This window comes from Meriones unguiculatus, chromosome 2 (assembly GCF_030254825.1).
Source record: "Meriones unguiculatus strain TT.TT164.6M chromosome 2, Bangor_MerUng_6.1, whole genome shotgun sequence".
NCBI lineage: Eukaryota > Metazoa > Chordata > Mammalia > Rodentia > Muridae > Meriones > Meriones unguiculatus.
Genome location: NC_083350.1, coordinates 123,108,423 through 123,122,592, shown reverse-complemented (window position 1 = coordinate 123,122,592; position 14,170 = coordinate 123,108,423). Strand labels below are relative to the sequence as shown.

The window sequence follows — 14,170 nt, the reverse complement described above, 5'->3', positions numbered from 1 at the left end:
TAGTATTCCATTGTGTTAATGTACCACAATTTCTGTAGCCATTTCTCCATTGAGGGACATCTACATTGTTTCTACATTGAGAGCCTTGAGCTAATTGGCACAGGAGAAAAGTTCCTGAACAGAGCACCAACAACACAGGCTCTAAGATCAACCATCAATAAATGGGACCTCATGAAACTTAAAAGCCTCTGTAAAGCACAGGACACTGTCATCAGAACAAAACAACAGCCTACAGATTGGGAAAAGATCTTCACCAACCCTATATCTGACAGAGCGCTAATATCCAGAATATATAAAGAACTTAAGAAGTTAAAAAGCAACAAACCAAGTAATCCAATTTAAAAAAAAATGGAGTACAGAGCTAAACAGAAAATTCTTTATAGAGGAATATCAAATGGCAGAGAAAAACTTAAAGAAGTGTTCAATGTCCTAAGTCATCAGGGAGATGCAAATCAAAATGACCTAAGATTCAACCTCACACCCATAGGACTGGCTAAGATCAAAGCTCAAGTGCCAACATATTCTGGATAGGATGTGGAGAAATAGGAACCCTTCTCCATTGCTGGTGGGAATGTAAACTTATATAACCACTTTGAAAATCAATCTGGTACTTTCTCTAAAAAGTAGGAATAATGCTACCTCAAGATCCAGCTATACCACTTCTAGGCTTATATCCTAAAATATGTTCAACTATACAAGAAAGACATTTGCTCAACTACGTTCAGGTCTTTTAAACATGCTTGTTCTCATCAGCACCAGGTTTCACAATGTTGTTCTTTCAGGTAAAGGGGGCATTGCAAACTGTTTTTGAATGGATTTGTCTTTGTTCTGTGATTGTGATTTCAATATTCCTTTTGTTACATTAGTCTTCACTGGGAATAAGCATGATCTGAACATAAGAGAGAGAGAACTTTCTAGAGCAGAGGCTTCCTACATAAGATGTGAAAATGCTTCATTAGGATTTGCTGCCTAATGACATTACACTGTCTCTGGCTGCCCATTTTATGCAGGATTTTGTCCCTCTATTAGTGCCATTATAGAGACACTTAAATCCAACACTCATGGATGTTAGAGCTGTTATAGGAATTCCCAGGGACATTATAAATTTTTAATTAATGCCAGAAATTTAGATCTTATTATAAAAATGTTTTTGTGACTGCCTTAAACTCACAATCTTTAAAAATAAATAATTCATTTTTGTTTTGATTGTTTAAAAATGCTTATGCATGCTTTAAAAATCCCATAATCTCCACGTGTGGTGTGCACACCTGTAACCTCAGCATTCAGAGAGGAAGAGGCAAAGGCAGAGACAAATGGATTTCTGTGCGTTTGAGCCCAGCCTAGTCTACAGAGCAAGTCCAGGAGAGCCAAGGCTACACAGAGATACCCTGTCTTGGAAAAAAACAAAAGCAAAAAACAAAACAACAGAACAAAAATCCTATTAATCAGCTGGAAAAGACAGCAATATTGGCTGGTTGCTACTTTATTCTAAAATTTGAGGATAGGGTTATATCTAAGTTAGTAAAATCCTTGCAATGCAAACATAAGAAGCTGAGTTTGATCCTCAGCACTCAGATAAGCAAAAAGACAACCACTTTGCTGAAGCTGCTTATCAGTTGTAGGAGTTCCCTGATGGAATTTTTGGAGTTGCTTAAGTACACTAGCATATCACCTACTTTGACTTCTCCCTTCCCAATTTGTATTCCCTTGATCTGCTTCAGTTGTCTTATTGCTCTAACTAGAACTTCAAGGACTATATTGAAGAGGTATGGAGAGTGGGCAGACTTGTCTTATTTCTGATTTTAACAGAATTGCTTTGAGTTTCTCTCCAATTTGATATTGGCAAATAGCTTGCTGGATATAGCCTTTCATCATGAAGGGGTATTAGGTTTTGTCAAAGGCTTTTTCTGCATCAAATGAGATGATCATGTGATTTTTTTTCTTTGAGTTTGTTTATATAGTGGATTACCTTGAGGGCTGAAGAAAGGGAATAAGGTAGGAGAGGTGGCACAGAAATTTAAGAGTGTGGAGACCAGACCTGGGGAGATCAAGGGAGAGTGGACCAAAGGCTGTAGAAAAAAGAGAAAGTGAAGGTGGACATATTACTGTGACAAGCTGGAGGATATGAGGAGGATATGAGGAGCACTCCTGGGAGGATATGAGGAGCACTCAAGCAGAGAGTCCTAGAAGCAGAGACCGTAGGGACTCAAGAGTATACCCTCTAACTAGACAGTCTTCTACTAAAGGGAGGGGAACACCAACCCACCCACAAAAAAATCGACCCAAACTTTATCCTGCCTACACGATGTGCAGGGATATAGGGTAGATAGAGTAAAGTTTTACGGAATGCCCAACCAAAGCCTGGCTCAACCAAAGAGCCACCTTATTGGAGACTGCTCACAATTGACACTATGAAAAATATTCTGCTAAACTTGCAGACAGGAACCTGTCAGAGTTGTCCTCTGAGAGGCTCTACTCAGCAGCACCTCAAAGCAGATGCTGAGATTCACAGCTAAGCATTGGTCAGTGATGCACAGGGAGCCTTGTGGAAAAGTGGAAGGAAAGAGAAAAGGATGTGGAGATGACAGGAGCTTCACAAGAAGGCAAACAGAGCCAACTAACCAGTCCCTGACGGGCTTGCATCAACCAAGGACCATGCACTAACTGGACCTAGGCCCCCTACAAACATGCGGCAGATAGATAGTTTAGGCCTCATGCGGGTCCTCTCATAAGGGAAGTGGGGACTGCATCAGGCATGGAAGAGGACAGGCTCATTGCTGATGCAACTTGATGAGCTGGAGTGGACTGGAAAGGGAGCTTCCCTTCTCTAAGGAAGGGGGAGGGGATGGATGGTGGGACTAGGATGGGAGGAGGGATGGGGCTACAACAAGGATGTAAAGTGAATAAAATATTACACACACACACATATATGAAAAAACAGGCATAGTAGTTCATTTCTTGTCATCTAGTGCTTTAGAGGTGGATAAGGGAGATACCAGACAGACTAACCTAGTTGGTGAGTGACAGGTCTTCCAAAGAACACTGAGGAAGGACACAGCAACTGAGGTTGTCCTATATATGTACACATACATATACATACATGTATGTATAGGGACACACACACACACACACACACACACACACTATTCAAAATAAAGTGGAGGAAGTATGATCCTAATACATTTCATGGTGGTCTTCATTGTTCTCAGCCTTACAGGGTACACACCACAGAGGTAGAGATAGAATCATGTGATAAGCTAAGGTCAGATGGCAGGGGAACTCCCCCTTTCAGTGTAGGAGGGGAAGGGGATAGAGGGCATGAAGGATGGAGGGTGGGACTGGGAGGATATGAGGGAGGGGGATATGATCAGGATATAAAATGAATAAATTGTAAAAAAAATAAATTAAAAATCCGTGCCAATACCACAATACTGCGATGACAGTGTGCCACTCATTGGATAGAGATCATCCGCTTTCTTCACTGTAACAGCCCTGTGAGGGGTTATTATCTCTAGTGAACTGACACTTAGGTGCAAAGTTACAAGTCCTTTCTAAGCAGCTTCAAGTTTTATTCAAGGCGGTGGTCCTGCAGGCAGTCAGGAGGCTGCAGAATCAGGACAGAGAGGAAGGGAAGCAGAGGACACTGTGTGCAAGGTCAACCTGTGCAAAAGCAGGTTGTTTTTCAGCTGGATGCTTTAGCTTCATGAACTGGCGGTCCTGGAAGACAAAAGAGAACACATATTTTTTAAAGTGCAAGACTTGGAGCATTGGCAATAAGGCCTCAACCAAAGCTGTTCATTTGTAGAGAGCCAATCTTTCAAATGAGTGAATTCGATGTTCATTAATTAAAATTAATTAAATGTTGGGCCCCACTTATTATTGATGGCATGTGAAGCTCCACTGAGAGGCAGTGGTGTTCTCAGATAGGCTCCTTAGAGCAATATTTCTCATTGTCTTTGAAAATAATTAAACCCACATTTCAATGTTAATACGATCACTAATGAAAAGATTCTTGTACTAACAGAGCAAGAAGGAACTTTAGAACCCTTGGACTTTAGCCCTGTCCAATTAGGATGAAAAACGAAGCCCAAAGCATTGACCTTGACCCACCCTTACTAGATACAAACTGCTGGCCAAATTAGTTCCAGGCAACCCACTTGAAAATAGATGAATATTTTTATTAATTATAAAATGTATTTTAAAGTAGTATGGCTTTTTCTTCAATCACTGTAACTTTTCATTGGAAGATGGTTTAAGTTTTAACATTTAAATTGTCATTATCATTTCTGTATATCATTTATTCAAAATTATTTAATTACTAAACTTGAAGTTATAATTTAACAAAAGGACTAGCTACCTATGATACTTGAACCTTGAAGAATGTTGTTAATATTTTTATGTTTATCCCTTCAGTCCTTTTGCCCTTGGAACAAACACATTATGGTATTTAATTAAGATTACATTAAATTTATTCCTCGATGTGGTGGTTTGAATATGAATAGCCCCAAAAGACTCATGTGCTTGACTGTTTGGCCCACGTTGAATGGCACTATTAGGAGGTATAGCCTTCTTGGAATAGGTGTGACCTTGCTGGAGGAAGTGTGTCACTATGGAGGCAGGCATTGCGGCCTCATATACTCAGGCTAGGCCTAGTGTGATAGTCTCCTCCTGGATGCTGTGCATCAAGATACGGAACTTCTCCGGCACCATGGTTGCCTGCTTGCAAGCCACCATATTTCTCACTATGACAATAATGGACTAAACCTGTGAAACTCTAATCTAGCCCCAACTGAATATTTTACTTCGTAAGAGTTGCTCTGGTCTTGGTGTCTCTTCACAGCAATAAAGCTGTAACTAAGACACTTGACATTATCCTACAGACACATGATGTGTTCTAATCATTTGTATCCCCCACACTTTATGCCTTCCCCATGAACATAACTTCGTGTCCTCCCTGTGAGTCCTGTTCCCAGGTTCAGCTTTCTTTTCTGTTCTCTTTCGTGACCACTTGGTTCAACCAGGACAATCTGCATGAAGACTAATATGGAGGCACTGGAGTCTCCTGGACTCACCACTGACGACACTTCCTCAGTGTTCATCAGTGTCAGTAGTCTGCCAAAGAGAGGAAAAGGCTTTCGGGATAGAATCTCTGGCAATTTTCTTATTTATTTACCTGTATATCTTAATTCTAATTAATTAATTAAAATATCAAATTACTGTGATTTAATCTAATTCTGTTGCTGCTATGGACAGAATTTTTGTGTCTTCCACAGAGCTTCTGTACTGAATTCTTAACTACCACAATGACTGTGTTAGGAGATGTGACCTTTGAGAATTAATTGGGTCATGAAGTAGAGATCACACAGAGTAAGATTATTTAAAAACAAACTCAGAGAGCACTCCAGTCCCCATTCTGCCAGGGCAAGATGAAGGAGAATTCAGCATTTAGTGTCCATGAAGAAAGATCTTACCTGAAACTGACGTTGATACTACCCGTCACAAACTTCAATCTTCAGAATTGTAAGAAGGAAACTGGTTTGTAATAAGCCTCTTGGTCTATAGTTCTTTGTTATAGTAGGTCCAAGAGACTAACACTATCATTATTACTTTTTTACTGAGTTTAAAAAATCTGAAAGAAATGTCTTTCTCTTCCTCTTACTAAATTTTTAATATCTACTTCCAAAGCATTTTATTTTCAAGCACTTGCCTTTAGCAGAATAAAATGTTAAATATATCACTGAAACATGAAAATAAATGGTCCCATAATGATATACTGAACTTCCATGCATTTAAAACTTTTATCACACAAATGAACTCTGTCATAATCCTATTTAAAATGAGAATGGAACGAAAACTATAGTACAAGTTACACTAATTAGGCAATAATTTCAGCAGTGTTACTACTCTAAAGAAAGATAAAAGCATTTTATTTTGGCAGTGCATTACCCCATCCATCTTTCATGCAGGTAACCAGGCGAGACTCGCTCAGGGTCCATGCTCGTATACAACCTAAAGGGCAGACAAAACCCCATTAAAAGATTTACTTCCAAGGTAGCAGTTAAACAGAAATGACCATGGGGATATTCGCATCTTCATAAACAATTTTCATGGTTACTGGCAAGGGGCCCTCAATCTCTGTAATCTTGATATCAGTGTCTCACAGGACTCATTTGTACCATTCATAACTATGGGTTCTGTGGGCTTCTTAGCTAATGCTTTACAAACAAATGAGCTTTTTCCTTTGTTCCTAATGACTTTGGTTTATACAAAGAGATCTTAAACTGTCCCCAGAGCAATCATTTTGTGAAAATGTTATTAGAACATCTTTACAGATTTAGAAACAAAGCGAGGGGGGGTTCATTAACAATGGAAGTCATGGGGAATTGAGGGGCCCCTGGCATATCCACTTCTTACCATTCTTGCTTTACTTTTAGTAATGAGTAAAAATGATCTTGTGAACTATACATTGATTCTTTATATGGCAAATAGCTAAGGAAGGGAGGAAGTGATGAGCTGGGAAGAGTTACTAGAAAAATCACATTCTTGGGCTAATCAGCTCTGCCTTAACTCTTGGAGAATATATATGCAATTATACCTCCTGGTATCTGCTAATTGAGCCATTTCTTTCCTGAGACTTGGGGGATTTGTTTCCAAAACTGAAGACTGTTTTTCAGGCTTTAGATTATCTATTCAAACATATGTGTGTCTTTCATTTTGCTCCTCATCAAGTTAGATACGTGTACCATGTAAAAAGGGACAGACAGCTTGTGTCAGGACTAAAAGTAGGCCTGCAGTATTTCGCAAGGCACATCCATATTACACAGAATTTATCTTGATTTACAGCTGCAGATTTCTACATGGAAACTTTCTCTATCATTCTACACGGCTTCCTTTCAAAGGCCTGACCAGGACACTTAAGTTATATTTCTTTAGCATATTGATCATTGTACCCAAACTTTTATTGATGGATTTGTTTTCAAGTCGCCTTTTCTTTGCTCTGTGTATGCCAGTCTTGCTGTAAGGTAGATCCCTAGACCACTGCTAAATTATGTCATTTTTTTTCAGATGCATAATGGCTGTATCATGACAGCGCTAGTAAACATAATGTTTTGTTTTTTTTTTTTGTTAGAACACAGTCTTGTCAGCTCCAGTATTTCTAAATGATGATATTCTCAACATTGCTTAAAAATAAAATTCAAAAAGACATGTCCACATAAACACTCAGAGAATTACATTTGGTCATACTGGCATAAAAATCTCTCATCAAATCGTTCAACTTGGCTATCAATGAAAATATGCTGGACTTTGAGTCACTAGCATATAACATGAGAATTTTTCCTGTGCTGCAAATATGTCTAAACAATTGTCGAGCTATATTTTAGGTAATTGGACTGGAGAATTCGATACTACGATGGAGCAGCTGAGAGTGGCCATTGTCACAGTAAATTCTACCAGAGTGGATGCAGGACTAGCCACAGGATTATCATCATGGATTGCTGCAGCCATGAATCATCTGAAGGAATGGGCGGGCATGGGAGCGTTAGCAGGCCTTCTGGTGTTGGTCTCCTTGGTTTGCCTGTGGTATATATGCAAGATTAGAGTCTCACAACAGCGTAATGCAGCCATGATCATTCAGGCCTTTACAGCCATTGAAGCAGGACATTCTCCCCAAGCATGGTTGGATACCATAAAAAGCTAAAATGATACGCTCAGGATGCGAGGCTAAGCACTGCACTCAGGGTCAGCCACTTTCGACCCAGAGAAGAGCATGTCTGATTGCATGCGGGTTGATGCCCCAGGTCCCGCCTCTGAGAAAAAGGTATCAGACGGGTCTGATGCTCTTTGGGTGGATGACACCTAAATGAACATCGGTACAAAGTCCCAATTTATTTCTAATATCAGAGATCAGACCTCTACTCTTGTCTGATGCGTCTAAAACAAAAAGGGGGAACTGTAGAGAGCTGCGGAATGCAATGCCTTAAAGATGGAGCTGGTTTCCTCCTTCCACCTTCCCGATGGTGAGTGCTCTCTGTCACGAACAACTCCACATTTGGCTAAGGCCGAGGATCTGGCTTGCTTCCATGTATGTGGACCTATCTGCATTGCCCCCGTGGCACGCCTGGGTTGGCTACCCAGAGGCTATTTAAGCTGTGGGCTGGCTTTCCCCAGGGTCCGAGGATTGTTCAAGGTTTCTGAATAAACTGCATTGAAAAAAAAAATCTCTCATCAAGTAGGCTTAGAGATTCACAATGGTGAACTCTAAAAGATGCACTGAGTTGAAATATTTAAAAAAAAAAGATACACTGATCTTGCAGTGGTCTGCTTCACCAGTCTTGAAGTTCTGACAGGTCTGACAGATTAGGTACTTGAGAGAGTTCAGAAACAACTTTGTACCTGAAGGCACAGAGGACCTTCCCTAATGTTCAGCATAGATGGGAGGGAGGCGGGTATATCAACTGTTAGATTCCTTTTGGGAGAAGCATTAACCTGTGTACACAATGCCCCAGTTTTTCTGGGTCTGCCTCCGAAGAGAGCATCTAGCTTTCAAGACATGGAATTCTGATGCATGTGATGTGATCTAGACACCTAAGGGAGCATGAAGACAGTGGGTATAGACAGTTAGACATCACAGTTTCTCTCCTAGCTTAGCATGGAGTAAGCAGACAAAAGCCACAGCTGTAGGCTACTTTCTGAGACAGAACTGGTTGGTAGAGTCATTCCAGAACCCACCCAGGCTGGTTTTTATAGGTCGTCTTTTGTATGGAGCTTCTCTAGGAATGTGGAGAGAGTGATGTGCAGAAATCCACACAGATAATAAAGTCAGAAAATGAAGAAACAAGCACACACATCTAGAAAACCCTCTTAATGAAATAGAACTGGTTTATTTATCAGTATAACATCGCTGTTATAAGTATGCTCACTCAAGCTGAGATAAAATGAAAGAAAAGGTAAGACTTTCAAGAAAGATAAAAATACTTAACAGTACCAGCAGGGCATGGAAATAAATAGCTGAATTAAAAGTCACTTGAAGGATTTACCAGCAGATATAAGCAAGCATAAATAAACATCAGAAAATAGAGCAGAAAACATATAGACATGGAAACATGAAAAAGATTAAGTGACTTTTAGGACACTGTCAACATGAACACTGCACCAAGTCCATGGGAGAAAAGACAGAAGGAATGGACCAAAAGCTGTCTGAACAATACAATGGCTGATTCTTCCTTAGTCTGTGGAAGGAATTAATATGCAGGTCTAAGGTGTCTAACCATAAAAAAATACAACAATTACCAAGAAATTTACACAGAGATACGGTGCAACCATTGGCATCACTCATCTCTAAGCTGAAAAGGTAGAACAGACATATGTACAAAAAGTTTGTAAGTGATGACTACATTTTTTTTTAATGGAAAATATCTCTTCTCAGCTGAGTTCCTTCTGCTATAAAAAGTAGTTGATGACACAAATGTCACACAGACCAAAACAGTAATTCAGACACAGACTACCAGAAGAACAACTCAGAACATAGCATTCCACAAAATGATATTTTTGGCCTCTGCTGCCTCTTTTGAAAGTAACATGTTTTCATAGCCAAACCATTTGTTCATTTGTGTATGTGTCTAAGCCAGCCTAACTGATATGGCCAGTAGTTACCTTTGCTGATGGCTGTAGTATAGTGCTCATGAAATTTCTAGGGAGTATAGTTTAATATCTGTGATTAATATTTTTCTCTAATTTTTTTGAACTTATATACACGGAATTCTTAATACGGATGCTGGTTATATAGCCATGGAAATCCTAACTCATTGGCCTCTATTCTCACATTCTGTTTGATCTGTCAATGGTTCAATGGATTTGTCTTGGAAAGTAAACTGTTAGTAACATACCAGATATCGACTGATGAGTTTTCATTTCAGTAGAAATGCCTTACGTTTTGGGGTTTTACTTACAAAGTTCTGTATTGGTATCTTGGCATAAGTCATACAGTAATGCAGTTCCCCTCTACATCTCGTAGTGTTTGGAGGAGACCCAACATTTTTTTATAAGTGCCAATTTATTGATGATATGTGGGTGACATTACGTTATAACTCTTAACAATGCATTTTTCTCTAAAACATAGCGACAGTAATATTCTTAGTTTGAGTATGCAGTCTGGGATACTCAAGGAAGATATTTGTGTCACCAACTCTTGACGAGGACAGACTCTTATTGATAGTTTCTTTTTGTTTTTGTTTTTTGCCTTTTTCATTTTTAAAATTAATTTCTTTATTATTATTTATTATAATTTATTCACTTTGTATCCTGGCTTTAGCCCCGCCTCGTTGACTCCCAGTCCCACCCTCCTTCCCCTTTTTTTCCCCTATCCCTGACCCCTAGTCAGTCCACTGAGAGGGGAGGATGGACCTCCTCCCCTATCTGACCCTAGCCTATCAGGTCTCATCCATTATTCAGATTGAGGAAAAACTGTGAAGCTCTCTGATGCTATTGATTGTAGCTCTTTCCTCATCCTCTACTCTTCCCTCCTTAAAAAATAAACTAAAATAAAACAGATGAGCAAATGGTTGCCTGTTCACACTGCTGTGTGAAATGGTTTGCTACCCTGTGTGCAGCTCTTCTTAGCCACTAAAATGAGTTTGATCCTCTCACTAGGAGACACTCAGAATTGCTTCTGCTTTCCCATACTGCTTTAACTGTACTAGTGTTTTACAGTAAAACTCTGGGTATTTAAAAAGCAGTTTTTTTTTTTTCCTGCAACTCAGAGAACTCTGTGTAGTCACATTCAAATTATTAATGGGAAATGTAACTAATAGGCTAATGAATATTGCAAAATAAAGAGATACACACTCTTCACCTTTTAAAAAGTCTTTGAATATTTCCTAAGACAAATATTTCAGAGAGCCATGAAATGTGGTGTCGTGTGGAACACCACTGTGAGGAAGTTGACTTGCAAATTCATAATTCATGAATTGCCAAGCTTAACAAAATTCATGTTAATTTTTCCCCCTCTGACTTTTTATTTTGGAGTCATAGTAACAGTTTACTACTCTTTTATAATAACTGTATAAACACAGTGGAAGAGGTCTTTGCTAAGTTGTGTTTTATTTGTTTATCCTTAAATTTATGATTTTCTGTATTTGTAATATTTGAGGAAATTAACTCTAAATAATCACATAATAAAAATGTAACGACAGCCAGTTAGCTCAGCTTAAAGCTAATGACACCAAGGTCATGGGTTCAATCCCTTCTACTGGTGACACAGAAGTTCCTTTAGGCTGGATAGATGGCCCAGTGGTTAACAGTGCTTACTGTTCTTACAGAAGAGTGACTCAGGTTCAATTCCGGGAAACCAGCTCAGGTGACTCATCACCTGTAATTCCAGTTCCGGGGGACCTGACACCCTACTTCTTCTGTCCTCTCCAGGCTCTTGCACAAACTCGATGAAGTTATATACACTCAGCCCCTCACGTATATGAATTTCTTTTCTTAATAGATTTTTTAAGAGAGTTTAAAATAAAATGATGTTTTAGTTCAAATAAGTTAGCCATGTACTACTATCTTCCCTGTCATTTCCTGAGTGTACATATAATGACAGCAAACTTTCAGATAGCAATTGTATTAATGCCATTGAAAATACAAAGGAATTTATTCTTGGTTCTTTAACACACCTTTCTTGTTAGCTTGTTTAATGATAATTATATGAATGTAAACAAAAATTAAATTCCAAACTTCCTTGGAATAAAAGGCATTATTTTCTTTTCTAGTCACCTGTATATTTCAATATTGTTACTATATAGCATTACATTCTTTTTTTTAATTTTATTTTTTTCTTATCAGTTACATTTTATTAACTCTGTATCCCAGCCCTGTCCTGATCCCTCATTCCCTCCCAGTCCTTTTAAGAGAAATGTCATTGACAAATCACCTTTTAAATAACTGCCTCTAGGAAAGCAACATGGGTCTTTACTTTCTTTTTCCTTTTTAAAATATACTTATTTATTCATTAGTAATTTTCATATATGAGTGTTCTACTTGCATGTATGCCTATGACAGAAGAGGGCACCAGATCCCCTTGTGAGCCACCACGGGGGTACTGGGAATTGAACTCTGGACCTCTGCAATAGCAGCCAGGGCTCTTGACTGCTGAGCCATTTCTCCAGCCAGGGTCTTTATTTTCAAAACCAGGAAGCTTTTGATTAACAGAGAACCGCCACCGGTTGCTTTCCTAGAATTCCACTGAACGTTAGAGACATCGTCTACTGCACCGGGGTGTCTCTGCTGGACGAGGACGTCTGGGAATTCATCTGGATGAAATTCCACTCCACCACCGCCGTCTCGGAGAAAAAGATATTGCTGGAGGCGCTCACCTGCAGCGATGACAGGAATTTATTAAACAGGTGAGTTCATTATGGTTTTCAACTCATTTTTTTTTTCTTTTGCAATGAACATTATCATCTGCAATCAGACGGCTCCAGAACTGTTTTTATTTCCTTGACTGTCTGGTAATGTGAAATTTGTTACTGTAAAACAGATCTTTCAAAAGATAAGGAAACCTACTTGGTGGCACGGCTAAAGCAACCTGACTCGAAAGAAAACATTGTTCATGACTGTTTTTGTTTTTTTTATATATATAAATTTATGTGTTTAAAAACATTTAGTTATACAAGGGAACATTTAGTGTGAAGAATTTGAGAGTGGAGTGGTGATCTTCTCATCCTACAGATATTCTTGGAGATTAATGTATTTCATGAAAATACTATGAATTTTATTTGTATTTTTAAAAGAGTAATTATTATGTAATTGTTAACTGGGAAAGTGTTTTATCTCTATGTTGTTTTATTGTTAAGATTTTGCTTACATTGTTCCTTACAATAAAAGTTTTGCTATATTTACCTTTAGTATTATATATATATATATTATTTTTTAACCAACTAGTTTTTATTCTTTATTGCTTACACTTTATTCACTTTGTATCCCCCCTGTGGTTCCCTCCCTCCTCCCGTCCCAATCCCTCCCTTCCTCCACCCTCTGCATGCATGTCCCTCCCCAAGTCCACTGATAGGGTTGGTCTTCTTTTCCTTCCTTCTGATTCTAGTCAATTAGGTCTCATCAGGAGTGCCTGGATTGTCTTCCTCTGTGGCCTGGTAATTCTGCTTCCTCCTCAGGGGGAGGTAATTAAAAAGCAGGACAATCAGTTCATGCCAGAGACAGTCCCTGTTCCTATTACAATGGAACCCACTTGGATACTGAACTGCCATAGAGCTAAACAGAGATTTCTCAATAGAGGAATATTGAATGGCAGAGAAACACTTAAAGAAATGCTCAATCTCATCAGAAAATACAAATCAAAATGACCCTAAGATTTCACCTTAAACCCATCAGAATGGCTAAGATCAAAAACTCAAGAGACAACACATCCTGGAGAGGTTGTGGAGAAAGGGAAACCCTCCTCCACTGCTGGATCTTTCTCAGACAACTAGGAATAGCACTTCCTCAAGATCCAGCTATACCACTCCTAGGCATATACCCAAAAGAGTCTCAAGTAGACAATAAGGACATTTGCTCAACCATGTTTGTAGCAGCCTTATTTGTAATAGCCTGAAGCTGGAAACAGTCTAGATGCCCCTCAGTGGAGGAATGGATACAGAAATTGTGGTACATCTACACAATGGAATATTACTCAGCAATAAAGAAAACAAGGAAATCATGAAATTGTAAATGGTAAATGGTGGGATATGAGAAAGATCATCCTGAGTGAGCTACTCCAGAAGCAGAAAGATTCACACAGTATATACTCACTCATATAGACATATACTATAGATAACCTACTAAAATCTTTACACCTAAAGAAACTAATCAAGCGGGAGGACTCTTGATAAAATGCTCAATTTCTATCCAGAAAGGCAAAAAGGATGGACATCAGAAGAAGGAGAAAAAAGGGAACAAGTCAGGAGCCTGACACAGAGGACCTCTGAAAGGCTCTGCCCTGCAGACTATCAAATCAGATGCTGAGACTTCTGGGCAACCTTTGGGCAAAGTGCAGGGAATCTAATGAAAGAAGTGGGAAACAAAGATCTGGAGAGGACAGGAACTCCACAAGGAGACCAACAGAACAAAAAAATCTGAGCACAGGGGTCTTTCCTGAGACTGATACTCCAACCAAGGACTATGC

General features: G+C 39.1%; 1 protein-coding gene across 2 annotated transcripts in view; it reads left to right on the top strand.

Annotated features, from left to right (window-relative positions):
* The window catches only part of Trhde (thyrotropin releasing hormone degrading enzyme), a 471,067-nt gene that overhangs the window by 439,776 nt on the left and 17,121 nt on the right, over nt 1-14,170 (top strand). For both annotated transcript variants that reach the window (XM_060378067.1, XM_060378066.1), the window contains exon 16: nt 12,228-12,395. In XM_060378067.1, coding sequence (XP_060234050.1) covers nt 12,228-12,395 — 168 coding nt within the window. The remainder of the gene's footprint in view (nt 1-12,227; nt 12,396-14,170) is intronic.